Source organism: Camelus bactrianus, chromosome X (genome assembly GCF_048773025.1).
Source record: "Camelus bactrianus isolate YW-2024 breed Bactrian camel chromosome X, ASM4877302v1, whole genome shotgun sequence".
NCBI lineage: Eukaryota > Metazoa > Chordata > Mammalia > Artiodactyla > Camelidae > Camelus > Camelus bactrianus.
Genome location: NC_133575.1, coordinates 93,588,672 through 93,616,619, shown reverse-complemented (window position 1 = coordinate 93,616,619; position 27,948 = coordinate 93,588,672). Strand labels below are relative to the sequence as shown.

General features: G+C 42.5%; 1 protein-coding gene across 8 annotated transcripts; it reads right to left on the bottom strand.

The window, feature by feature from the left end:
- Positions 1 to 27,555, bottom strand: ATP1B4 (ATPase Na+/K+ transporting family member beta 4). 8 transcript variants are annotated; one of them, XM_045523305.2, is made up of 9 exons: positions 27,375 to 27,555; positions 23,334 to 23,589; positions 19,184 to 19,312; positions 18,819 to 18,923; positions 15,699 to 15,895; positions 15,028 to 15,084; positions 13,439 to 13,510; positions 12,728 to 12,823; positions 1 to 12,012 (listed from the first exon to the last, which is right to left on the bottom strand). In XM_045523305.2, the coding sequence occupies exons 1-9, from the start codon at positions 27,435 to 27,437 to the stop codon at positions 11,851 to 11,853; spliced, it is 1,137 nt and encodes a 378-aa protein (XP_045379261.1). In that variant the 5' UTR covers positions 27,438 to 27,555; the 3' UTR covers positions 1 to 11,850. The 8 variants fall into 8 exon arrangements, with proteins under 8 accessions (XP_045379261.1, XP_045379262.1, XP_074215119.1 ...); XM_045523306.2 differs by having other exon boundaries at positions 23,346 to 23,589; XM_074359018.1 differs by lacking the exon at positions 27,375 to 27,555 and adding an exon at positions 23,712 to 27,351.
- Positions 27,556 to 27,948: the final 393 nt, after the last annotated feature.

Here is a 27,948-nt window from a genome sequence, read left to right as displayed (position 1 = left end):
GTTAATAAGTCAATAAAGGGGATACAGTAGAATCATTTAATTCAAATAGGAGACAGAAAGAGAAGAAAGGGATGAACAGATGGGACCGACAGAAAACAAATAGCAAGATGGTAGATTTGAATACAACCATATCAATAATCACATTGTATATAAGTGGTTTAAACAACTCCAGTAAATGGTAGTGATTGTCAGGATAAAAAATGAAAGCCCCAATTCTGTATGGTCTACAATAAACTCACCTAAAATATAAAGACACAAGTAGGCTAAAGTATAAGAAAAATCATTTCATAATGATAAACAGATTAATTCATAAAAAAGACATAGCATTCTAAATCTTTTTGTAACTAATATCAGAGGTTCAGAATACATGAAGCAAAAATTTAGAACTGAAAGGAAAAACAGACAAATCCAAACAAATTATTGTCAGAGATTTCAACACCACTCTCTTAATAATTGAACAATTATTAAACAATTAGAAAATTAATAAACATATAGAAGACTTGAAAAGTATGATTAATTAACTTGACTTAATTGGTATTTATAGAACACTACACCCACAAACATCAGAATACATATTTCAAGTGATCATTTGCCAAGATTATGAGTTATAAAACAATGTAACAAGTCAATATATTTAAAATCATTTAAATAATGTGAAGTATGTTGTCTTACCACAATGAAATTAAATTAGTAATCAATAACAGAAAGATACCTGGAAATCCCCAAATATCTGGAAACTAAGTAATACACTACTAAATTATTCATGAGTGAAGGAAGAAATCAAAAGGAAAATTAGAAAGTGTTTTGGAGGGAATGAAAATAAAAGCACCATATATTAGAATTTTTGAGGTGTAACTAAAGCATAAACTTAGAGGAAAATGTAAACATGTTTAAACATGTTATGTTTAAATCTAAACATGCTTGGAAACTTATAGAACTAAATGTTTATATTAGAAAAGAACAAAGTTCCCAATTCAATGGTCTAATCTTCCACTTTGAGACCAAAAACATAAGAGCAAATTAAATCCAAAATAATAGGAAAAAAACCAATAAAAATCAGAACAGAAATCAATGAAGTAGAAAACAGTAAAACAACAGAGGAAAATTAATGAAATCAAAAAACTGTTATTTAAGGAACTCAATGAAATTGATAAACCTCCAGCCAGATTCTAGGGGAAGAAAAAGCAGTAAGACACAACTTACCAACATCAGGAACGAGATAAAAAGACATCACTACAGATTCATGCAGACATTAAAAGGATTATAAGGAAATATCATGAACAACTTTATTCCACTAAAAATGAAATATAGAGTATATTGTGATTTACCAAGATGTATGTTTCCTCTAAATCTGGATCTGAACATCATGGTTGGTGTTACAGTTTGGGTTCTCCAGAAACAGATGTGGAAATGAAATTAGAGTGTAGATGTTTGTTAGGAATCAACAGCTGTGAAAGGTAGATGACGGAGGATTGGGCCCATGAAGAAGCCAAAATACGATACAGGCCAAACACAGACTTGGATGACCCAGCAAAGAGCTCTGAAATCAATATTGCCAGTCACAGTGGTCCATGTCAAGCTCACTCAGTTACTGGATGTGGGCTGCCCCAAAATGGGTGTAACTTGGGCAAAGAGAGACTCTAGAGTTGAGGCACATCCTGAAACAGCTGACAGATACACATGGTCTGCTGACTGCCCTTTCCAGAGCTGAAGAGAGATCTGGGAAGTGTATCTCTACCACAAGACACCATTTGTGCCTCTTGGATACATTTCTCTCTACATATTGGAGGAGTAGATTAAACATTAAACAGAACTCTAGATGGCTTTTCCTTCTGAGGGGAACTTAGAAGGAGTTTAGCGTTACAAACTACAACCAACACTACAACAGTTGGTCTTGAGTTCACAATAGATAGTCATCACCTCCTTCCTCTACTATCCATTCTAAATTCCTTTCATCCTCAGTTACCACCTCTGTTGCCTCAGGGGCTTACCTAGTGGTATGACTCAGACCTTCATCCTTGAGGGGCCTGAGTTTCTCACCACCATGTCCTTTTTAGTCCAGGATTGCTGTACCTGTCCATTTACAGTCATAACTGAGCAAGGTAGCACCTGTAAATATTCAAGTGGATTACCTGAGTTCCACATACATTCCTGTAGGGAAACAGCTCAACTGTGGCACGCTGGCAACCTTGCTTATATCTATGTATGTAGCAGAGGCAAGGCTCAGTTGGTCCGATCTAAGTTTTGGCAGAACACCCTATGATCCTTCCAGGAAGATAGCAAGATAGTAAACTTATGAGAAGTTGTCACAAGGCTATTTCTCACCAGCTTCCTTATCTTGCAGGAGGATGCCATGAATCAGGTTTTCATTTACCTCCTTGGTTTCGTGAAGGATAAGACTATCTACCACGGCCTCCTTACTGTATAGCTGTAGGCTATAACACCTCTTAGTTGCTGTCTAGAATTGGCTCCTCCAAGACAGTGATCTACCAGTCTGTTACGTGACTCCCTATGGTTCAAGTGTCGTCCTATGAGATTAGGAATGTGGGGAGCTGACACTATGCTGATCTTGCTTATACTATCTGTGTAAATAATAAACTGTGTATATCCATTTGGGCTTTTCTCCTTACTGGCCAAATCTCTGACAGAGTAGCAAGCCAACCTAGCAGCTGCTTCTGCTTAGAGATTACTTGATCCCCTGACAATACCTCTTTGATCCCATTGTATGACAGTTGCCTTACCTCCTCCTGATAATTAGCGTCGATTGACCAAGTTAAAATGGTGACCCCTTTTCTTGCCTACTGGTCCCTGGATGCAAGGAGATCAAAATGCCCAGGTGGCAGCCACAAATTCTAGTTCAAAATGAATCTTCTTTTCTTTATTGACTGGAGCAGTGGTTCTCAACTTGGGGTAGTTTGGTCCCCCAGGGAATATTTAGCAATATCTGGAGACATTTTTATTTCTTACAGCTAGAAAGAGTGTGTTACTGGCATCTAGTTGGTAGAAGCCAGGGATGCTGTTAAATATTCTAGAAGGTACAGGACAGCCCTACAACAAGGAATTATGTAGCTCAAAATGTCATTAGGCAAAGTTGATAAACTCTTGGCTAGAGTGAGCTCCCTTCAGGCCAAGACCTCTAACCCTTCTAGGGTTCACAATTTCAGGGATGGCAAATGCAAAGCCCCCCAAATGTGTAATTGAAGGTGATGATAAGTGTGGCTATTCCTGCTTCCGCTCCTTTGTTCCTGAACCCATGTATTCTTATTGAGGACACACACTATGTAAAAATATTTGATTCAATGAATATAATGCATTCTGGAGAATAGGGACCCTATCCTCACAGGATATTTACTTTGAGTTGGCACTTCAGCTATCCTTTAGCAGGCAATTCTGTTACTTTGTCAGGATATCAGCTTTATGGGGGGTGTCATATGTACAAAACCAGTAGATCCCATCATCATAGGCCCACTCTTATACTTTCTTTGCTGTAAAATTCATCCCCTGGTCTCTAATGCAGTGTTATGTGTTGTCATGCCAATTGATCAAATACTCTGTAAGTTCTCAGATAGCAATATTGATCAAGACCCTGTGGTTAAGAAAGGCAAACCCATACCTGGAATATATGTCCATTGCTATGAAAACAAACTGCTGATACATCTAATATAGAAGTGGCTCATTGTAGTCAGCATGTCACCAAATGGTCCATTAGAAGTGATGGTGCCATACCAGGTGCTCCTTGTTGGCCTCATTTGCTGGCAAGTTGGGCATTCAGAGGTGGCAGTAGCTAGATCAGTCTTGGTAGGTATGAATCCATACTGTTGGGTCCACATTTAGTCTCCACCTCTGCCACTAAGGCCACCTTGTTCATGTGCTCAACATACCAGTGTTGAAGTGGCTGCCTAATGTCAACCGACCAAGTCATTTTGTTTATTTGGTTTTTTAGTACCTCTTCCATGATAGACACTCTTTGGTGAGCGTTAACATGTGATCTGAAGATCTTCACACTTTGTTACCATTGTTATATGTTCATCCACATCCCAGACTCATTTGTCTGTAATCTTCCAATTTTTTTACCTCCAAGTTCCTGAGCAGTGGGCCAGGCCATACACTACTGCCCATTAATCTGTAATAGTCTAGCCTTTTAAAAAAAAAGTCATTATAAATGTATTTCATATGCTCAATAAACTAGAGAGAGATTGAACATAAAAAATAGAGACATGGAAGATATAAAAAGGACCCAAATCAAACTTGTAGAAACAAAAACTACAATATCTGAGATGAAATAAGCACTGTATTGGCTTAACTATAGATTACCAATTATACAGGAAAATATTAGTGAACTTGACAACATAACAGTAGAAAATATTCAAAATGAAACACAGATAGAAAAAGACTGAAAAAAGACCAGTGTTATCAGTGAATTGTGGGAAAATTTTAAGTGACCCAATATATGTGTGTATTTGGAGTCCCCGAAGGAGAAGATTGAGTGGGAGTGGTAGCTGAAAAAGTATTTGAAGAGATAATGGCTGAGTTATTTCCAAATTTAATGAAAACTATAAGCTCACAGATCCAAGAAGATCAATGTACTCCTAGCACAAGAAACATGAAAACTATGCTAAGCATATAGTATCAAGGTGCTTAGAAATAGCGATAAAGAGAAGATCTCACAAAGAACAAGGGGAAAAATATGGTTATGTACAAAGATTGACATCAGATTTCTTGAAGAAACAAGCCAGAAGACAGTGAAGCAACATCTTTAAAGAAATGAAAGAAAACACTGTTTATCAAGAATTCTATATTCATCAAAATATTTTTGAAAAACAAAGGCAAAAATAAAGACTTCCAGGCAGACGAAAACTGAAACAAACCATCACCAACAGTTCTGCACTATAAAACATGTTAAAGAACTAATTCTGTTAAAGCAGAATTAACATGATACTAGTTGGAAATCTGGGTCTACACAAAGGAATAAAGAGCATTGGAAAAGGTAACTACATGGTTAAATATATGAGAAAATTTTTGTTATTTAAATCTTTTAAAAATAGTTTACTGTTTAAATAAAAATAATAACAATGTGTTGTAGGGCTTATATGAATAACTAAAATGTATGATAGTAAAAACAGAAAGGCCCAGACAGGAGAAATGGAAGTGTACCATTTCATACCATATATGGTAAAGTTCATATATGATACTTGAAGCGGTATAATATAACTTGATAGTAGATTGTGATGTTAAAGATATATACTCTATTAAACAAGTAGTTCTCAATTAGGGGTGATTTTGACCCCCAGAAGACATTTAGCAATGTCTGGAGACACTTTTGGTTTCCAAAACTGAAGAGGCTACTACTGATATCTATTGGATAGAGGTCAGGGATGCTGGCCAAACATGCAAACATGCACACATTCAAAACTGCACAGGACAGTCCCCAAAACAAAGAATTACCTGGCTCAAAATGTCAAGAATATTTTGGCTTTTCTTGCTTCCTTACATTTCTATATGAATTTTGGGATCACCTTGTTAATTTCTGAACAAAAAAGGAAGTTGGAATTTTGAAAGGATTGCATTGAATATGTAGATCAATTTAGGGAGTGTTATCATTTTAGCATTATTAATCTAATCCATGAATACTGACATCTCTCCATTTATTTAGTTCTTTAATTTATTTCAACAATATCATGTAGTTTTCAGTGTACAAGTCTTACATTTCTTTTGTTAACCTTTTCTTAAGTGTTTTATTCTTTTTAGATGCTATTGTAAATAGAATTGTTTTGTTAATTTCATTTTTTGAATCATTCACTGCAAGTGTAGAAAAAGACAACTGATTTATTTATACTGATTTTTTATCTTGCAACCTTGGTGAACTTGTTCATTAGCTGTAATAATCTTTTAGTACATTCCTTAGGATTTTCTGTATGCAAGGTGGTATCATCAGCCAGAGGATTGGAGAGGAGGGAAAAGATGTCACCCTCATCCTGCTTCTCATTTGTTTGTTCTGATGGATGTCAAATACTTTTATGATTCAAGTTAACTGTTTTATGAAGGTTGTATCATTCTGTTCTGGGAATAAAATGTTTTATGCAAGCCAGACCTCGAATGCAAATTTGAATTATGGAATTTTCTTCGGTAAAGACAAAGTAGGGTAGATCAAGGTGGCTTCTTTCTCTCTCTCTCCACCTTCCCTTTCTTCTGACTGAAAGGTGTTGATGAAATGCCAGAATAGAGTGAAAGGACTGTTCTTTGGAGATCTTAATGTTAAAATTTTGAAAAGATTTTATTCTAAAAGTTTAGATACAACCATAAGTAAGTGTAGGATTTGACAGGACACTGACAAAATGTAGTGGACATCTATTCTATCTTCCACTTTCCATCCGTACACCCTTCTCCCTTCTTTGGTAACATCACTTCAGTTTTCCTTAGGAGGATCACCTCTCCCTGACTTTTAATCCAGGCAGGCTGAGTGTGTTGATATCACCTCAAGCTCCAGGGGTGGGCATGTGACTCAAGCATGGCCAATTAGAGAAGTTTCTCCCTGTGGCCACAGAGATTGGTTCAGGGTTGGATACAGGATCCAATTCAAGCCAATGAGAGACCCAGAACTTTTATTTGAACTATCAGGGAAGAGAAGCTATCTTTTCAAAGGGGAATTAGCCTTTCAGGATGTAGGCCTGGCAGTCCTGGCAGCCATTTTGCATATTTTGATTTGTGGAGCCTGAGAATGAAGCCAACGTGTTGGAGAGCAGCATAGAGAGATGGAGAGAGACTCATTTCTAATGACATCTTAGAGTTCCTGGACCTGGTTGTGCCTGAAACCAAAGTAACCTAGACTTTCAGTTATGTTGTTGTTGTTTCTTTTTTCTTTTTTCCTAATGGAGGTACTGGGGATTGAACCCAGCACTTTGTGCATGCTAAGAATACACTCTACTGCTGAGCTATTTCCACCCCTTGTGGACTTTTAGTTATATGATTCAGTAAATTCCTTTCTGTCCTTGAGTCAATTTGAGGGTTTTTTTTTTTATTATTCATTTGTTTGTTTTGTCACTCACAAGCAAAATAGTTCTAAATGATATACCGAAAGATACCAGATTAGGAAAGTATGAAGGAGGAAGTTTGAAAAGGGAATGAGTATTAAAGAATAGAGAAAAGAGTTTCTATAATGGGAAAGCCTCTGACCCCATAGCCACGGAGCAGAGTATGCATGAAGAAAAAATCGCCCCAGTCACTGGAGTCAGTTCGGTAGATGGTGCCAGCACTGTACCTGGCTCTGAGGAGTCTGTCCACAAAATCTCCACTTGGTGGCCGTGCTAGCTATTTCCTGTTTGCCCCTCCAAATGCACTTTCCACCCTTCCCCACCCTGCTTTCTTCTTTGGGAGGCTGACCTGTATGGACCACGTCAGTGGGCTTCCTTGTCCTCTGACTTTTGGTTGGGTTTGGCCAGTGGAAACTACCAGCAAGAGATCAGAGGGAGGAAGGAAAATTAAATGAAGGTATTTCTTCTCCTGTTTCCATACCTACAAGATCACCTTGAGCTAGCTTAGTCCTCCAACAAGACCACCACTCCTTTCAAGGCAGGCAGTGGTACATGACTCAGTCCTTCTGGGTTCTGAGAACCAGTTCCTACTCCTGCCATTTAGGGCCTAGGGAAGGTAAGAGTTTAGCTTATACTAGCCTGGGTTATGTGATATTCTTTGTGGTTCCCTACATCTACACATTTATAAGTAATCTCTTTGTAAATAAATCCTCTTCCAATTATTCTATTTTGTCAAGTGTGCTGTCTGTTTCTTGTTGGAACTCTAACTGATGCTATGGCCATATAGGAGCCTGCAAGGAAGTACATCCTGGATACTGGCTGCCAGATTGAGAGTTTATCACATTCTCCTTAAACCTTTTGGATCCTTCTATCAACTTTCTTCCCCCCTAGCTTACAAATAAAGGACTTTGTGAAGTAGGCAAGACTATTCAGCCTTTCAACTCCATTTTCCTTTGCCTCCATCCATTCTAGCCATCTTCCCTCTCAAACACCTTAATACACACATAAACACCCAAAATTCTATTTTCTGCCTGGATAAAATCACAATGTAAATCACACTTCTGTATGATTTAGTTAAATTACTTCATCACGTTTGAAGTCAGTAAGGAAAAATAACTCTAATGAATAACCTAGATGGGAGAAATATATTGGGATCAAGGACCTCCCCCTAGTCAAACCGTATCAGCCTAGTAGACCTTAGGCCAGGACAGCTTCCAAAGAAAGAAGGGATTCCTGCTGCAGCCTAGCCTCTGAGTCAAACAAGGGAGTGGAAATATTTCTGTCTTTAATTGCAATTACCACTAGGGATTTGCTCTGGGAGATACTTCATGGTCAGATATGCCCTCTGAAGTCACTTAGCGAGGCTTTCATCAAGTAATTTCATTTTCTAGTTGGATTTTGGTTCTTTCTCTCCACCTCAAAATATCTCTTAGTATTCTTCTACACAAACAAATAGGACAATTTATACTGGGACTCAACCTTGATAAAGAAAGGAAGTTTGCTCTGACAAAGTAGTCTTCTGAGAAAGTGGAGCATGAAGACTGCAAAAGGAAAAATGCTCAGAAATGAAACTTTTAGTTTCATCCTCCTGTGGCTAAATCCCAAGAGTCAAAAAAAAAAAAAAAAAAAAAGGTGGGAGGGAGAGAAAGAAAAAACTCTTAAACTAATAGGCTGTCAGTTGTCAAGTTTTCCACCCACATGTCTGCCCAATTCTTGTGGGAAAATCAGCGATGCAGTCTAGAAAGAGGAAATCATACACTTCTTTTTTATTTCAATTTATTGCTGTCAACAACTCCCCAAGACAATATTAATGTTTTCTACACGAAGATTCCCAACAAACAGATGCCTAAGAAAAGTATCTTTAGGATAATAATTTCAGAGGGGTGAGGAGTACAGAATCATGTCTTGCATGGACAAAACCATGAAGGCATTTGGAAGTAGTATTTCTCATTGACAGTCGAGTAAAACCAAGTGCATTGCAGCAGATGGTATACAAATCAAATCCTGGTACAGCACAGTATGGGGGACTATTTAAATTAATCCACTAGAAGTGTATTGAATTGTTAGAATCCAATTTTAATGAATAGATTATAATATTCAGTTCTGTATAATAAAGCTATTTTTAAACGTCCCAGCTGATATCCCAAACTATCCTAGTACTATTCAATACTGCTTTGAAACTGTGGACACAATGGATTCCATTGAATGAGAAATACTGTATGACAAAAGAGTCATAATTCCTTGTCTGTTTAATAGTCAACATATTTAACAGGATAATGTATTATGTATAAAATATAGCACCAGTAGTTGAATTCCTGTGAAATGTTAACTATTCTAACTCAGATTTGACATATGTTTTAAAATGTTTGGGAAATCATTCATTGGTTTTTAAAAAGATGGTACTTCCTGTTAAGCAGCAGATCAGAGTAGAAAGAGCACTGGACCTGGAGTCAGATGCAAAGCAGGTTATTTTAACTAAACACTCTCTAATATCCTTTCCAGATCTAATGTTCTATTTTCTTTTACTACTAAATCTTGAGAGTTTATTTGAGGTAATTTTTAGGTGGTATAAAGTTGTTATCTTCAGGTTTGTTTCTTTTTAAAGGTTAGTTTTGAAAATTGAATTTCATAAGGAAAGGGATTGGGAGGAGACAGTTTCATTGTTTTTTGTGTTTTCCACATATCTTTGATCACTTGTCAACAGCAGTCAGCTCCCTCTACTCTGTCAATAAGAGTGGGAAGGTGTCTGGGAAAGAGATTCCAGAGAGCAGAAGCAGCGCTTCCTGCCATAAGCCAGGAGAGAAGCACTACCTGAGAGACTAGATTGCTGTGGTGTGTTTACTTAAGTGGCTCAAATTCCCATGATTAAATAGCCTAGACTTTCTTGAGAGAGTTCACTTAAGCAAATGCTGCTTTCATTCTCAGATTTCCTTCTTCCCAACCCCACTTATATTTACATCTCCACATCTGTGTAACCAGTAGAAATCACAAGCCAATCACCATGTCCAAAACTGGTCTCAGCATCTTCTTCTCCAATCCTGCTCTACTCATGGATTCCCAGGCTTAATCAACAATACCACCATCCCACTAGTTCGAGCCAGGCTCAAAAGCCTGGAGTCATTCTTGACTCCTCCTGTTCCCTCATTGCTCATTCCACAGTCTTGCCCCCTCCAACCCACACTTCACATCGTGGCTGCCAAAGTGCTCTTTTGAAAATGTAAATATGATCACGGAGCTTCCCTGCTTAAAATGCTTTAATGACTCCTTTTCACTTACTGGATAAAACTCAGAGTCTGCTTTCAGTACCTGTACACCTTTCTAGCCCCATCCCCGCCACTCCCTGCCATTGCTCTGAGCCCTTTATGCTCCATTTACATGAACTGCTCACGGTTGCCCAAACACACCATGGTCTTTCGTGATGGTGACTTTGCATGTGAAATGGCCTCTGCTACTTTCCCAGCTTAAGTTATTTTTCCTCATGTTTCCATAGCATTTCCACATACTAGTTTTATAACTCTTGTCATACTATGTTGCAGTTACTTCTCTTGTTTGTCTTCACTACCAGACGATCCGTTCCCTGTTTTGGGAGCAGGTGAACATAGTAGAGGAGATTCAGACTCTGGATACTTCTAGGTGGCATTTAAGCTTGCTTTGGACCCTGACACTCTGCTCTTCTCCGATACTCTTTTTCTCCTTGTCCCAGCCCTCCCCCTGGTGGAGGTGTTAAGGAGCAATTCAACAGTCTCATGGCCAAAGATGAGACCAAGCTGCCTGGCCGATCCACAGCCTGGATAAATATCTGCCTCATATCATTTCTTAAGCAAATGAAAAGCTGGCTAATGGGCCTTGGATTTAAGATGGCCTGTCAGGGGCTTTCTGTCTTACCACACATCAATTGGGAGACCCTCATTTCCGTCCCCGGAGCTGTTTTGGGGGCGTCAATACATCCATCTCTGATAGTCTCAAAGAACATCATACTACTGTCAAACAAATAAGAATCAGCTGGTAGAGATCTTCTTTGTTTTCTCCTCTGCCTGAAGCTGAGACAAATCTTTTTGCAGGAATGTTTGCCTTTGGATGATTACACCACAAAGCAAGGAGTCAAATACCAGTCACATCCACATGGTAGGTGTTCTCCCCAATTGCAGTGGGCCTAACCTCCCAAAAAAGTCATAGGGAAGGTCCATGTTCTGGTCTATCTCAGAACAATATCCAGTTATCACTGACTTCTGTCCCAGTTGAAGATAAGCTAGTCTTTGCATCAGTATTTAGTTGCCCATGTGAGGCAGCCAGTTTCACAGGCACCTCTGGATATAGAGTTCCCTAGGCATGGTGGCCCTAGGTGTATTCTGGATTGGTCTGGTTGGTGATTCTCAGGGAAAGACCTTGCCAGGCAGGTTTTAAAAAAAGGGTTAGTTATCAGCCTGGTTGGGAGGAATCTCATCTCTAAAAACAACAAAGTTTTAGAAAACATGAATTTATAATCATTATAGAAATTCTCTTTTATGACTATTGTGAATTTTATCAGATACTATGTTTACACTACAGCGAGACTTCTAGCAGCAACAATGGGTTTTAGTTTTAAGCAGGGGGAAAGGAAATTAATATAATCTATTTGTCATCAGGAGAGACTACCTTTAAAAAATCAAATAGCTCCCACAATGTCATTTTATACATATGTCAAAAGCAAGGAAAGATGATCTGCTATCTTAGGTGTCCATTTGGCTGTGTCCCGATGGCAGAAAAAGAATTCAGGTGCTACCAGGGTAACACGAAATAGAACAGAAACAGAACTGGTGGGAGTGGCTCCCTGAAGTCCTTAGGTTTCTATGTTCAGAGTAAAGATTACCCTACCCACAAAACGATCATTGATGACATCATTTATGATGCCTTTGCCCTTCAGTTGGCACTGCACAGGCACTGCTTGGTTCTTTACCACATCTGTAAAGTGCATCGCCACCAGCGGGGAGGTGTAGTTAACCTGTAGGTGGAAGAACAATAAATTCTAAGTGTGAGGAGGGGAGGGTATGTGGGGGAGGGCAATAGGATGGAAGTGATCAGATATTCAGTGCAGGATGGAATAACGTCCATAGTGGGAACTGAGTAAATCCCACGATGTCAAGTCAGAAATGGCTAAAGCAACAGACATGTTCTCTCTGCCCTGGGACAGTGGGGAAATGATATATTTCTCTCATAAGTCAGTGTCAGTTGTCTGATTGTCCTCTGGGGAAAACTATTTCTAGCTCAGTGTGATGTGATTTTCTGGATAGCAGCCAATGAATCAAACCAGAACTAGTATTTATCAAGTCTCTAAGATGGAGATGAAGCCTTCACTGCCCCAAGGCTCCAAGTGGGAGCAATAAGAAAGTGTGATTATTTGGGTGAAATTGAGTGCAATGGCAAGTGATTTGTCTGCTCCTGACTAATTAGCTATATGACCTTGGGCGAGTCACTTCTCTCTGAACCCTAATTTCTCCATCTGTGAACTGAAGGTGTTAGGCCAGACCATATCTGAGATGCCTTCAGATTTGGAAAGGAGTGGTTGGGATAGGAATTGGTAGAGTGAACTCAGTCTTGGCCAGCGACTATTTACCCCTTTGCTATTACCTGCTGCTCCTTAATTCTCACAGATCCCAGCCAGCCCTTTGTCTCTGAGCCCTTTCTGACAGCAGAGACTGAAGGGAATACAGACTTACATGAGTCAGTTTGCCATAGTAAGGGTAGTAGCGGAGGTCAAAAGAAGCCGACTCTGGGTAGTAATTGATGGATCGGATGTCATTTTCATCACCTCTCTGTAAGTAAAAGTAGGTACATGTCATGTGGGGGGGGGGTCACTCAGTGAGTTGGAACCTGAGCTAAAGGGACCTGTGTCCCAGGCGAAATCACTGTGTGTTCTACAACCATCTCAGGAAGACGACGAAAGCAGAATGGGGCATGGCTCAGCCCAGACCTATCCCCAGAGGAATGATTCCAGGAGACAGTACCTTGGCTTTTCAGTTCAAAGAATACTGAATAGAAGGCCCAGCCTCCGGAGGCTGAAGGTTCTCAGTATGGCTCTGTGCTGGCTCCGAGGGGACCCAGACAGAAGGGCTCCAAGGGGCTTGCAGTACCTGGTGTTGCTCTGGCAAAAGGACCTACTGTGCTAGCATCATACTGGGCCTGGCACCCAGTCTGGGACATTGGCGCCGAGGCAGGTGTAAATTAGAACTTATGGGGTTAGTAAATCCCCGTCCGTGACAACGTGCACACTGAGGTCTCAGTTCTTTTGGAGGTCAGACCAGGTACAGAGGGACACAGTCTATATCTGGCTCACTTAAATGTCTCTGACCGTATTCTCTGAGGTGCTTCATTACAGCAGGTGGAGGCAGGAGGATGAGCTAGAGGGGCCCAGTACTGGAAATGCTTACATAGCCAAGTCTCCCCTCATCCCATCGTGTCAGGGAGCAGACTGCACGTTCCGCTTCTGCAGTCGGCTTGCCCTAAAAAGCAGAGGTCTGGGGGCTAGTAAGGGACAAACAGTGCGCTGCTAGCACATCACTCGCTAGGGTCATGCGATTCCTTCTGTCAACATAGTGTAATTGCTCTTAGTATAAACTGAGCTCTCCTTAATTTAGTCTAATAATTACCTTATCCTACTTGATTTCCACTAGTGGGTGTGGATTTGACCAGTATTGATTTGTGTAGGACGTATGATGACTCTTAATATTTCTTTTTTCTTTTTAAAAAAGGACGGTTCTCAGCAAGGTTCAATATAAGCTGAAAAATGAATGGCTTTCACTAGGAAACTATAAGCAGGACTCTATGCAATTAATATGCTAGTTTGAGACTGAGTTCGTCTTTAGGGTTTATTTATATATTCTTCTAAAAAGCATTGAAATTCATTTTTTTGTGAATGATCTGTGGAGTCAGTTCCACTAGTTTGTAGTCACACATCACATGTGTGTGTATTTATATACACGCTCATGTACATGTGAACAGAATGAATGTCCTTCCTACCTTGTGCACTTGGCAGGCACTGGCTGACCTTTCAGAGCTCATGTTCAGTGTCACCACCTCCCATGTGGAACTAACCTTTCCATCTTTAATGTCCTCACTGCACCTTTCATAGTGCCTGTATCACTTGACTGCCCTGATTTCAGAGACAGATTCATAGTTCTCTTGGCAGCCCCAACACCTAGCAAAGCACCTGGTACATAATAAGTGATCAATACATGCTTGCTGAATGTGAACTCTTGGCTGAATAAATGCTGCCTTCTGCTGCTTTCTGATCTGCCACCATCAAGACTGGAGTTTTGAGCTTTATTTCTAGTACTGAGAATGGAATTACCTGGCTTCACACATTCGCAAGACAACTGTCCAGGGCTCAGGTTGTAGTTGATGTTATCAAACAGGAGGGAGCTACTGCCGGTTTAAGAAGCAAACCTAAGATCTAGGGCTTTTTCCTACAAAGGAGCTAATTGGCACAGATGAGATAGGAGTTAATGGTCCCTTGAAGGACAGTTAATTAGCATATTAATGGGGTTCTGTTTATACTTCCCTTGTAGTCATTTGTTATTGCAACACCCAGTGCCACTGGTCATTGCTGCAAAAAGTGAAATTCAGTTTTAAAAGCAGGGACTAATGATTCTAATGAAAGCTGCTTGTTTAGTTTAAAGAAACAAGTAATTAGAGCTAAAAGCAAAAGTGTAAACAGAATCCCAGTTAATGACTTGGCACGTAGTTGTTCCCTGCTGTGGCCCTCAGCTGAGGTTGGGTCTTTGGGTTTCACAGGTATAAATCAGCACACACACACACACCCCCTACACAAATACACATGAATTCAATGCTTTCTGGAAATAGGGAGGCCTGAAAGTGTAAAGGGAGGTGTAGTTATGAAAAGAATAACTCTTTCCCTAACCCTTATTCAGGCGTCCATGGTAAAGCCCTTGGAAGGGATGACTCACCTTTTTGCATGAAACAGATGTGCTGAAAGTGCTTACTCAGAAAGGCACCTTACCTGAACTTTGCAAGAAACCTTCACAGGGTCTCCAAGCTCAGGACGAAAGCCAACAATCTAGCAAAAGAAAATCAGTGTGTTTTTTAAAATAAAAAACCAGATTTGACAGTAAAAATGGGGCTTTTCTAAACCCCCCTTGAGTCATCCCTTAGGCATAGGCTTGATCTATTTTGCCTTCTCAGAAATGTTACAAAAAGCAGAAAACGCAAAATATCTTCAGAGCTGCGCAGCTCAGCTTACTCCTTGTTGTATTTGTGCCTGATATTCATACAATGGCAACTTCAGCAAGATCACCCTGAAGAACTTACTGGTTTCAAGAGGAGTGTGCCTGGTAAGGCTCTGCCCCACCTAAGGCATGGCAGGAGAGAAGGAAAATGCATCTGTGATATAAGAATTGTCTCCCACCCCACCCTCATGTCAGTTCAGGATCTCATTCCCGACAGAAGCATCAAAGGGCAGGTTTAGGGATGTGGGAGAAGAATCAAATAGGAAGTGTTCAGGGAGAATTATTGCTTGGTAGGTTTGTCCAGTTGTTTGTGTTACTGACGCTGTTGGTAAAAATGGCCAAACTTACAGTGTCTGAAGACAGAGCCCAAGAGAAATGGAGTGGCCAGAGCCCTCCTACCCAGCTCATCCACTTATCATCGCCAGAGCATCAAGGGCCAATATACCCGGTTCATCTTTAGAAGGATGCAGGGCTGTCCAGTAGAGTAGCCAAAAGTAGGGTCCTCCAGGCCAGAGCAGTTCTTCAGGAAGGAGCGCTTAAATTGGCAGGCTTTCTTGTCCTCATCCTCATCACCATCTTGGATGAAGTACTGGCCCGGAGGACAATCTACATTCATTTCCTCTTGAAGACTGTCATTATAACCTAAAGCATGTGTGAGTGGCAAAGGGTCATGTTAGACAGGTGCTACAGGGGAAGGCCATGTTTTCCATCACTCTCCTTCTAGTTTCCTTTGTCCAGCATGCTTGTGCTCCTCTGAAAGCCCACTCACTTTGTCCTAGGCCCTGTGATGCCCAAGGCCCTTCACCAGCAACATCCCTCCAAGAAGCCTTCTGGGCTGGTCCCCTCAGCCTACTTGGATCAGCTGTCCCCTTGCTTCTCATTCCCTTGGAAGTTGTTTGATATCCATCTCTGGATTGTATGTTGGTCGCTTTATAACTTTTTTCTATTTTTCCATCATTTCTTTTCTGATATGGTTAATTGTAAACTTGGGGAACTGCCTCTTCTACTTCTGGGAGAGGAATAGGCACATAGTAGACAGATTTTGGAAAAGGGACTGAATCATATCAAGGTGTGGCACATATAATAAGGAGGCAAAGCTCCTGGGTTAGATCTCTTTAAGTTCAGCCTAGGAGACATCTCCCTTTCAGGTCATGAAAGGCCCCCAGAGCAAGAGAGTGAGAATTGTGTGTTGTGGGACAGGAGGAAGGGAGAAGAAGAAGAGGAGATAAACCAGCTCCTCGTTCTTTACAGAGGGAAGCTAGCATTGCAAAATAGAAGCTTAGGTTGAAAGCCAGAAAATGACAACCACAGGGTCTCCACTGAGAGGGCAAAGGGGTGAGATCTTGTCTCCTGAGACCTGAGGCACTCAGAGTTAATGTCCCTTTACATTGAGGGGAATGTAACATATGTCCAAGGTAACATATCAGGGAGAGAGCTGAAAAGGGCTACCTGTGACCTGACTCCTTGGGCTAATAGATGCCCTAGAACTGGGCTTTAGAAATTACTGTCTTATTTCCAATTTGGTTCTAAATGATAGAATCCAGTTAGTACTGTTAGATCTAGCCCCCATACATTCATGTTCCAAGAAGCCCAGTTTTTCAGAGGAGATTGTACACCTATGATCCACCAGAGGTAGAACTCCAAATGTGCTGCTGGATCCTCATCTAGATAGATTGTGACTTGGATTTGATATTAGAAGCAACTGGGAATTTTAAATCTATTACAATTATGGCTAAGCTTTTATTTTTCCTTTGATAAAGCTACATTCAATTCAAGGTTTTGTTTTCATCTGTTTCTTTTTTAAGAACAAGAGCTATGCTCAAATAATAACTTCCTAAATACAAACTCTAATCATGTGCTCATTGTTTCTCTTCAGGTAGTTCCGTTAAAAATAATGTGACATGGGCATGACCCTTATTGCAAAATCCCTGTCCTCATGGGAATGAAATTGATACTCCGGGATGTCTATTTCAGAGACGTGTTCTTTTTAAACAGGGCATATTATCTACACTTAGGAACTAAAAAACTCAATGCTTTTCCTAATGTTCCCCATCTCTGTCATCAGGTCAGAATTGATATTTCTGCATCTGCTACCTTCTTGGAGGGATTTTCTCAGCAAAGATTCTGGCAATATATTTGCGATAGCTCACAAGCATTTGAAAGAAAAAAAGATACTGTGCTGGCTATGATGCCCAAAACATTTTTGGGAGTCCAAACTGGAACTACATGGACTCAGAAAGAACCCAGCCCCCCTCATTTTACAGGTAAGGAGTGTGACACTCAGACTTACCCAAGATAACACTGAACATTACTGATACAAAGCTGATTTTCTAACTCCTGGTCATTTGGAAGTGACAAAGAATTATGAAAAGCAGCACTTCTCAAGCTTTAAAGGTCATACAAATCACCTGTGGATCTTACTAAAATGCAGATCCTGATTCAGCAAGTCTTGGTGAGGCCTGAGATTCTGCCTTTCTAACAAACTCCCAAGTAATGCTGATGCTTCTGGTCCCTGGATCACACTTTGAGTAGCAAGGGTGTTAAGAACAGGGACGTGGGTTTAACCACTGGTTCTGCTGCTGGGAGACTTTGATCAGGCTTCTTCCCAGTTCTGAGCCTCAGTTCTCCCATTTGCAAATGTATAGACTCTGCTATGCAGGGTTAAAGTTCTTTGACAACATTTATGCACTTAAATAACACCTCCCATCACATAAGCGAATCATCTTAATTCAGTGCATGTTCTATTGGCCATCCCTGTCACCCCACTTCAGCCAGGCCAGGAAATCCAAACCAGTCTAACTGCTCCCCCCCCCGCCACCTAACAAATAATAGGTGCAGCAGTGTAAACCCACTGGAGCTCCTCTTTGATAGCCAGATAAATCCAGAGCCCATGTGCTCGGTGTTTAACCTTAACCAAGCTGCTACCTCAGTTTTCACCCTGTGTAAGGCTTCTCAAAAAGCCATTCATTTGTCCTTAAAAATGTATCTGATGATGCTATAGAGATAGACATCTTGAAAACACTTGCCATCAAAATGTTGGAGTCACTGCCATCCAGAGATTATCCTTCTAACTCCCTTATGGACTGCTATTTAGATAGAGACCCTTGCTCTCTTCCTGAGATGGATCACCTCCAGGAAATGAATTCTCTTACCCTGAAAGAGGACGGGAGGCAGGGGTCTTCCAGTTCTGGAGAACACTCTTTTTTTCTGACCACTACCTCCCTCTCCAGAATTATCTTTTGTAATTGATCATTATTGAGCCACTGGGATGTGCCCAGGACATAACTAGGTGCTGTAGGGTGTTTAGGGGGAGAAAACAAGTTCTCTGCCCCATTGAACATGTTTTGCTGGAGAGTTGGCTTATATGCTTTTCAAGGCAACATACAAATCACAATGCAGAGCCGTTTTTGATTGTATCTGCATGCATTGAGGGGGATGTAAGATAAGGAAAAACTAAGATGGGCTGTGTTAGTAAGTCTGGGATTTCTGGACCAAGTGAATTTTGAACTTTGAATTCCCACCCATCACCTCTCCAAACGTATTCCCACTGTTCAGAGGAACTTACCCTGGAGAAAGCCATTTAGGCTAATCACATAATGCTGCCAAGTGTCAGGTTCAGAAACGTTGAAGTTGAAGTTAAGGCTGTGGGCGAAGGGTCTGATCATAACTCCTGGCAATGAAAACAGGTCTTGGATATATTAACCCGTTCTTGGGATAATTTTTTTGTATCGATTCCCATGAAACCATTTCCCCCCAGGCAATCAAAATGAAAAGGACCATAATTTGCCAAGTACCATTTTACTTTTACTCTTAATAATTGAATCCTGAAGTCATTACCGGGAAGAGCCAAAGTTAATTGAGGCTGAACATGCTGTGCAAGCAGGTTTCTGTCCAGCAAGTTCTGACAGCACAGGGTATTTGGGCACTCACCAGGAGGCTTCACCCTCTCAGTGAAGGTTGGCATGTAAGGAGTGATGGTCAGAAACAGTGTGTACATGCAGAGGGTGATCACAGCAGCCAGGGAGGCATAGAAGAAGAAGTAAATGACTAAGATCAGGCCTGCAGAACAATCAGAGATGAGAGTGGTCAGTGCTGGCCAACAAGCCCTGCCTCCACATTTGAACTCATCGAAGCACAACCAACCCATACATGTGACATGGCTTTTTATAAATCCCTCAGATTCAGTATGTCCTTGCTTATTCAGATTTCACCAATTTGGAATTGGTGAGAATTGTGTCAGGGGTCTGATTGCAGTTTACCTTTACAGCATCTCCAATGGAAGGGCTTGCTGAGCAAATGATGACCATGAACAAGATTACAGGGGAGTGGAGTTCAAAGTACTGCAGAGGACAAATTGCTTGGGAGTCCTCTGGGCTACCGTTGATGTCCTAAGTACAAATCATTCTTCGCTATTCATTAAAGCATGTGCCCTAAAGAGTCCTAGCAGCTTGGTTCCAGTGATTATATATATTTGCAAGTAATGAAAACAGCATTTCTTTTCACATAGCCTATAATTCAAACTTTTGATTCCTTTCCACTGGACTTGCCTCTAATGAAGGCAAAGTGAGGCTTCACTCTATGTATTTCAAATCTTATTCATCTTTGGCAAAAGTTTAAGTGGCTCTGCTTTTCAAAAAGAACACTAACACAGGATGGGGAAGGGAGAAAGGGGAAACTGTACTTAATTACTGACACTTGCTGCCCGTGAGCCCCACCTGTGAGCTTGGGCAAGTTATAAAACTTCTCGGCACCCCCGATTCCCCGCCGTTAAAATGGGATAAATTTAGTACTTACTTCATATTCTGATCTATATCCCTAGCAATATTTGAAATTCAGCCTTTTCTTACATCCTGTCCTGTTTAATCTTAGACCTGCTATTTATCTCTCTGGGCCTCAATTTCCTCATCTGTAAAATGAGGATAATAACAGTCTTTACTTCTTAACATTGAATAATGCATATAAATAGCACAGCACAGAGCCTGGCAGATACTAAGTGCTCTATAAATGGTAGTCTTCACCATTGTTATTATGAATACTATTATTGCTATAGGACCAGAAGCAAAGTTGTGTGAATTCCTCCTCTGTGGGCTGGATTAGGACTAGGTTTGCCCCAGGATTAGACAGCGGAGAGTGAGTGAATGAGTGAGAGATTGCTGCTGAGAAGCTCTTTTTAAGTCCTCCTTGGAGCTCTCGCAGGAAATAATATCTAGCTCTGCTCACAGCAGTGACATGATGTCAGAACTACAGATTTGAACTGCATCATGAACCAGAAACTGGAACAAATGACATAACTTTGCTGTACTCCAAACCAAATCCAAATATTAATTTTTAAATTGAACTGTGAACCAAATAAAATGAACAACAACAACAACAAAAAGGAGTGGAGAAAGGAGAAAAAGAATTCTTAATAATCTCACTGGAAGTGAACCTTTAGGCTTTATAAGATGAACTGAGGCAGAACTGAAACATGAACACATTGATTCGGTTGGAATCCCTGGAGAAGCAGCAGCAGCACTTTGTGTGCCTGTGGTACTTGGCTGCTGCCCACCAGCTGTCCTAATGGGCTATGCCCTGTGCCCCCTCCATTCCTCTACCCGCGTCCCCATCGTGGGAACAGATCAACAGCTGGAGCCATCGTGGGGGACCAGAAGGCTCAGTTTCAGGGATGAAAGGAAAGCAGTAGAATACACGTATGTGCCTTGGAGATACCTTCCTTCTTGCCCAGGCTGTGTGGCAGGAAGCTGTAGATGGGAGAGTGGCACTAGCAGTGAGTCCCCTCAGCTTTACCCAGGAGTCTGTGCCCTGCAGCCTGTGATGGGCTGTCTCAGCTACACCGCACCCCCCAGCAAAACCAAGCACTGTGACCACCTGAACCCATTGACCCTCCAACCCTTCCTGCTCCGAATGATCAATTTCTACTTGAGCTGCTCCTCTGGGTAATCCAGGGTTTTCTCCTGAATGCCCCACCCAAGCTTGGATAGACCAGTGTATCTTGAATAGACTAGGTACCCACGATCCCAACTCTTCACTCCTTCCACTAAAACACGCCATCAGGCCCTGAGGCCCTGTCCATTAGGGCCTTGCTCATTGCTGGAGTTCATGAAGACAGTGTGGTGTTCTGGCCAGACAGTGAACTCCAGTGTTCGTCCAACCTGGGTTTCAATCCCAGTACTGCCACTTATTAACTGTGTGACTTTAGATAAGTTACTTACCCTCTCTAAGCCTCAGTTTCTGCATCTGTAAAATGGGATAATAATATTACTACCTCATACAGTTCTTGTCAGTACCCAATAAAATAACATATAGCTCCTAAGAATAGAGGTGGCCCTGCTATCAAAGGGAAAGCCCAGAATATAATAATAGGCTGGGTGAATATATTGGTCATGGTGATGTCCAGGCTGGGACAGGGTTAGTAAGTGCTTAAGTGGCACCCAGTTCTCAAACAGGAGGGCAGCGAGCCATGTGGTGGCTTAGGTGTTAACATCACTATTTGCTCTTTGCCCAGGGTAGCCCCACAGAAGCAGCCTGAGTTCCTGGACTCTCCTTAGACCCACTACCCAGAGGCCTGGATGTGGCCTACAGTCTCCCCACTGCTGTATCTTCCCTGGGCACTTGAACCTTCCTCCCTCATGCCCACTTATTGGCCTATGGACTGTTCTCCACAGGCACAGTTTGGATCAGCTCATCTGATGATGTTCCACTGGCTGGCTGTTTACGGGTTAACATAGGGCTCCCTCTTCCAGAATCAGACTTGCATTTCACAAGGCCTGTTTTTCCAGTCCTCTTTAGGCAAGGGAGAAACAGCTGTGCCCCCTTTGGAACCCCAATGAGTGTCCAGCGTTTGTCTGCAGCTTTCCAGAATGTCAGAATGTTCCTTGAATGGTACATTTGTTCCAGTTGAGAGTTCGAGGGATGGGCAGGGGTGGGGCTGGGAACTGAAGTGGGGTGAAGGGAAGTGGGTGTTGTTCAGAGCCCCACACCTGCTATTCCTAATACCAGGAAGCAGGGTGGGCTGTTTCACCCAGACTGAGCTGAATTAGAAACACAAACTACAAAGGGAAGAATTCTCAGCCACGGGGCCTTTAGAAGGCATGACCATCAACTTTAGCACCCAAGACCCTTGGCACTGGAGGACTCTTATTCCATCCATAGAGTTATCTGTTTTTTGCTTCTCCTCTGGGTTCACTGAGTTCCAAACCGGCAGCTGCTCTTTTTCTAAGAAGTGTGGCGAGTGTGGCGAGTATGAATTTTACCACAAGCTAAATCTCCTGAGAAGGATCAGCATTAACAGTTCAAGAGGTGAGTAGGACCCTGGGCGAGGAGTGCTGGGGAAGCTGTGAAGTAGAAAGGGTGGCAGCGTGTGGTACAAAGGGGAGATGCTAAGGGTTGCAGTTCTGCTATTGATCAAGCAATATAGGTGAGGAGGTTCAGACTTAAATCACTAGAAATGTTCCCTTTGACCCATTTCTCTGTAGACACCATGGGAGCATAAAGCACCCACAAGCTGGGCCCAGGGGCAGACCTGGCTCTCCTTCTCTGACATTACTAGGTGAAATGATGAGGCTTTATTAAACCCTTGGTCACTTTAGTAGGGACTTGAGTCTCATGTCCTAGAAATAGTCTTCTCCATAGTACTTTTGACTTTACAATTTTAACAGCTTTTTGGACCCTCAGGCTGATCTTGTGAGAGAGGAAAGGCAGATACTGTTTCCCTCATCTCGCAGGTGAGGAAACTGAGGCTCAGAGAGGATTCATGATGAGCCCAGACTTATACAGGTAGAAAGTGACAGGGCTGGGGCTTAAAACACAATCTGCACCTTCCCATCTCATTCTCACTGTCTCTCTGCCCTGCAAGTGCTATTGAGCCCAGAGGGTTTCAGCTCTACAGTCAAGTTTGTTCATCCACTTGGAGTGTGTTCTGATGGTATCTGCTCCTTACTTCCCCAGGCATTGATCCCGGTACAGGAAATGCTAAGAGATGTTTGCAGACAAGCCCATCCAATGTATAGTAAAGGAATTCCGGACACCAAGCCAAAAGCAAAGGACATCTGACTAGGGCATTGGGACAACTGGGACTTACTCCAACTCTGACCTGTTCGGGCCAGAGACATCCTTTTCTCCGGATCCCACAGGTATTCGTTCACAATGTGCAATTTTTGCCACCAGGCATTGCTTGTTTCCTGACCCTGACTCTCTTCCTCCTTTTCCTCCTTTTCTTTCTCCTCCTCTTCTTCCTCCTCCTCCTTCAAATTGGGTACCACCATCACCCGAGCCTCTTCTTCTGCTTCTTCCTCTTCATCTGCTAAGTAGTTCTGGTTCACTTCATCCTGATCGTCCTGAAACAGTGACAAAACATAGTCCCCTTTTTGGAAAAGGAAATCTCCAGGGGCCCATCTCACCAGCCAAAAATAAATGGAAAATGACTCAATATTTGGAGATGCTTCAGATGTCCACTTACCCATAAACATACCTGTTGTTACAAGAGGCAGATTTTCTTTCTCTCTGTTCTTTTGCAGGAAATATCTTTCTATGACCCATTTTGACCCAATATTCTTTCCATAGAGGTGCAAGTCTTATTCTCAGCTTCAGACATTTGGGCTCTTCCCCTAGGACTGCTCATGTCACTGCTCTGTCCTGAGGCCTTGGCTTCCCGCTTAACTTTGTCTGGCCCGTCAGGGCAGAGCTGAGCTCAACACTGGAGGATGGAGTAGTTTTAGACACTTGTGTCCGTGATGGCAAGTTTTCAGCCCAAGCCAGCTTTGTCCTAACACCCTGTACACTTTCAGCTGCTCAACCTCACTGTCCTAAGTTGTGCCTAAAAATAGCCTGGGAGGGACATCAGGACAAGAGGCCAGCTGCTGCACCCCTCCTCAAAACTTAGACTGTCTTCCCAACAGAAACAAGAGATAGAGGTTACTTGCTGCCTCTCTGACTGTTGCCCACGCTGGAACCTCTTCATGCCTTAAGCTGGTTGGACAGACCACCTGGGACGCCAACTGATACTTTCTTAGTCATCCCACCCCCAACGCCATACCCTAGGCAAAAATCTGGGCACGTAGTAAATGCTCAGCACATATTTGTTGATTGACTGATTGCAGCCATTACTTGAGGTCTGAAACTGTAATCTTCTCCGAGTGGTTCTAAGAAAATTGAAACAAAAAAGGAAAAACCCAGACTTCACCAAATGGCATTTCAAATGCCTCTGGGCCACAGGCTGGAGAGTTGGATCTCTGCTCTCTGTGGATCTGCCAAGGCCACCCTCCCTCCTCTCTGCTGTCCAAATCTGAAGAGTGGCGGGGCCTGTGCACCTGTTGGGCTTGGATGTGTCAAATGATAGAGGCCTGGGGCTCTGTGCTGCCCCCTCCCTGCCTGATTCCTCAAAGGCCATTTAGAGGACGCTCGGCTAAAAGTGCTGCTGTTTGGGAGGGGGGTGGTTTCAGAAAACTGGATTGTTCGGAATCAGTAACAGTGATACAGAATGACAGGACTCTAGTCTCAGCATTCAGTTGGCCTAGCGCTGTCGAGCTCTAGATTAGAAGCACTCTTGAATTGCTCTCTAATTTGTTCAAACGTACAGCTTTGCATTATGCACCATTATCAAAACCAGCAGGGAACTTGAAGATTCACTTGTGAGGCCCAGAGAGGGGACAGGATCTAGCCAAAGTCACACAGCAAGTTCATGAGAGAGTTGACAGTCTCAGAACCCCTATCTCTCCATACCATGGACAGTGATGTTTCTCTTCTATCACACTGAGCACAGGTGCTTAGGGGTGGTTTAGCAGATTTATGGTGCACAACAGTGTGTTAGATTCTATGTTCCCAAGGGATGGTAGGTGCTTATAATCAAAGATTTCTAACTCTGACAGACTCACAGGGTAAGGCTTAGGAAAATAAACCCCATCACTCAATGCTGAATGGGTCAATAGTTGTTCTTAAGTCTCTTTCACTTGTGTGTGATCATATGTACCCATTTGACCTCCAGACCTACATTCTGAGCACCAGGGGGCAGGGTCCATGTTTTCTAACTCCTTGATGGCCCTCCACAGTGTGGAACCCACAGCTAGGACACCAGTGGGGTCTGAGCAAGTGTCAATGGCTGACTTAAAGCTCCTGAGCCAGGACTCTAGGGGGATGCTCTCACAAAGCCTGGTCCCTCACCTCAGCAGTCACATGGACTGTAGTGGGTAGTCATCATGGCCCCCAGAGAATCTGCAACCGAGAATCTCAGGGAATTTGAAGTGTAACATTTCAACGTGGAGGAATTTATGCTCCTTTTATATTTTCTAAACACCTTCCTTTTCTCTCCTTGTTGCCTATTCGCCTGCCCTCCACCTCTGCTCCACAGAGGAGGCAGCTGGCTTTGGCCTCAGCCTGATCTTATTTGTAGATATGAGCTCTCACGCTAATCTCATTAAAGATGGCTTGTCATTAAAGCTTTACCCTCCCGGGAAGAATTAACCTTCTCAGTGCTAATTTCCCCACAGCTCTCATACTGCCTGAGCTTCAGAAACCTCAAATATCTTTTTCCCTCTCCCCGCTTCCCGGTATAGGAGAACCTCACCTTCTGCAAGAGAGGCACTTTTGTGCAACCAACTATTTAACGGAATCCAGTAGGGAATCCTTTGGTAATGAGAGGGTCTGTTTTTTTCAGTTTCCTAAAGTGGCACCGCCCTCATGTGATAGTGTCTGTGCTGGGAGAGAGTTGTGGGTGGGTGCTGGGGCCATCACGTTGCCCTAAAAGGGAAGAGTCTGAAGGGCAGAAGGTGGCTCCATTTTGAGCACTCTAAATATACAAACATATAAACAAATGTATAAACAAGCAGTATGACCTGAAGGATAAATTTGTGCCCTGCATTGAGTAACACCCTGTAAACATTCAAACGGTTAGTTAATTTTAAAAGAGACATTAGCACATGATTACTCACTGCATCGAATAATTTCTTTTTAAATTTGATCAAGTATTCCCTATAAAGAGCAAGATTCCTCTGATGCATTTAAAACCCAAACCAGTTGACAAATAATTGAAATTATACACAACATTTCAGCAGCATTACATAGAAAGGAAGCCAAGTAAGCACTAGTTATATATGCCCTACAGACTGTGACCGCTCTGATTGCTGGAAGGGACTCTGGGAATGTCAAAAGAGAGATTGTACAAATTGTGGCTGGGCAGTCAAGAGAAGCCCTCCACAGGCTGATGTGGGCTTAGAAGAATATGTGCCTTCCTCTGCTAACTGTTGACCATCTTCACTTAGCTTGCTGGTTACATAAGTGGCCATTCCCCAAGAAAAATGGATTAAGGGTTGTTTCCTCCGGGAGTTCAGATCACAATCCGGTGTGTGGGAGATTTCAGAATATACCTCCCCCCTAAAGTACTGCATGTGGTTTGTATTAATGATTTATAGCAAAGTAAATGCAAAGCAGGGTGGCAGTGGGTGGTGGAGGGCCAGAGGGTTAAGGAGTTGCACGCTGCAAATATAATGGAAAGAGCACAAGATTGGAAGTGAGGAAACTTGCATTCTCACTTTGGCTCCTCTACTAACTTGCAAGTCACTCCTGTGCTCTGAGCCCCAAAGGCCTCCTTTACCTAATGAGGGGTTCTGGAGAGGTGAAGTCTAGGACTCCTCCCAGCTACTGTCTAGGATTTGATGATTTTAGCTAAAGTCTGGAATTTCTGCTTTGGAAAAAGAGCAGCTGGGTTCCTAAGAAGCTACCACCCAAAGGGATCGAGACAGCTGGGTAGGCAGTGCCTTTCGTTTCCCCTTCCCTTCTCTCTTGGCTAAATTCCTTGGTATCGGAAGGAAATCTCCACTCCCAGACTTCAAACAATCTGTTCAAATTCTGGACTCCCAAGGAAAAATTTAGAAAGCCCCTTGTTCTCTGGCATCTTCCCCTTGCTTTATCTTTGTTGCACAAGAAGAGGGGCTTCCTTCTTCAGTCCAGCAGTTTAGGGTGCGATGGGGTACTGGGGAGTCACTGCTTGCCTCAAAACTATGGGCTTCCTTAAACTTCACTGTTCCTGACTGTCCTAAGGAGAAGCAGCCCTAAGCCAAGACCTATACAACCCCCACCCTATCCCACTGAAAAGGGACAGCAAAATATTCTGCTCCCTGGGACTCACAAGTCTGTAGCGATAACCGTAAGGAAAGGCCGGAGCCCTTCTGGACCGGAGCTGCCGTCTCATGGCTGGTCAGTGGGCAAAGACGCGGCAGAGGCAGGCCGGTGAGTGAGAGTTATGGAGCTTCTGCTGGTACAGGAGACACTGGTTGCTGGGGATACTTGGCGCCCAGTAAAAGTGAACCCTCCTGGCATGAGCCCTTCCCCAAAATAATCCAACATGCCCCTCTCTCATTGGTTGGCCCCTTCCCTGAATCAAAGGAAAGCCCTGATGGAAAAGCAAGCTCATCATTACAGGGAGGGGGAGATTTTCTGGGTCACGAGGATGAGCGACTCACCACCCCCAACTTCATGTCTCTTCCCACCCACTGCCCTTCCCTAGCACCTGAGCTACTATGCACCCAGTGGAAATCTTAAGTCGTGTTCTTCTGAATTGAGAGTTGGATATCAGTGTGTGCAGGGGGTGGGGCGTGGGTGGGAGTTGGGGGTAAGGGGAGATGACCAAGAATAACTTTCTTTTTTCATAAGGCTGACCTCATGCAAAAGGATCTAGGGTGTCAGGAAAGATTCCCTTAGCT

Bases quoted from the DNA above. Each gene is read 5' to 3' on its own strand.
- ATP1B4 (XM_045523305.2), bottom strand. From the start codon at position 27,437: ATGAGACGGCAGCTCCGGTCCAGAAGGGCTCCGGCCTTTCCTTACGGT. The intron at 15,896-18,818 runs GTAAGTTCCTCT...CACATGCTTTAG, and splicing joins CCTAAATGGCTTTCTCCAGG to GTTATAATGACAGTCTTCAA. The intron at 12,013-12,727 runs GTAAGTCTGTAT...TTCCACCTACAG, and splicing joins ACTATGGCAAACTGACTCAT to GTTAACTACACCTCCCCGCT.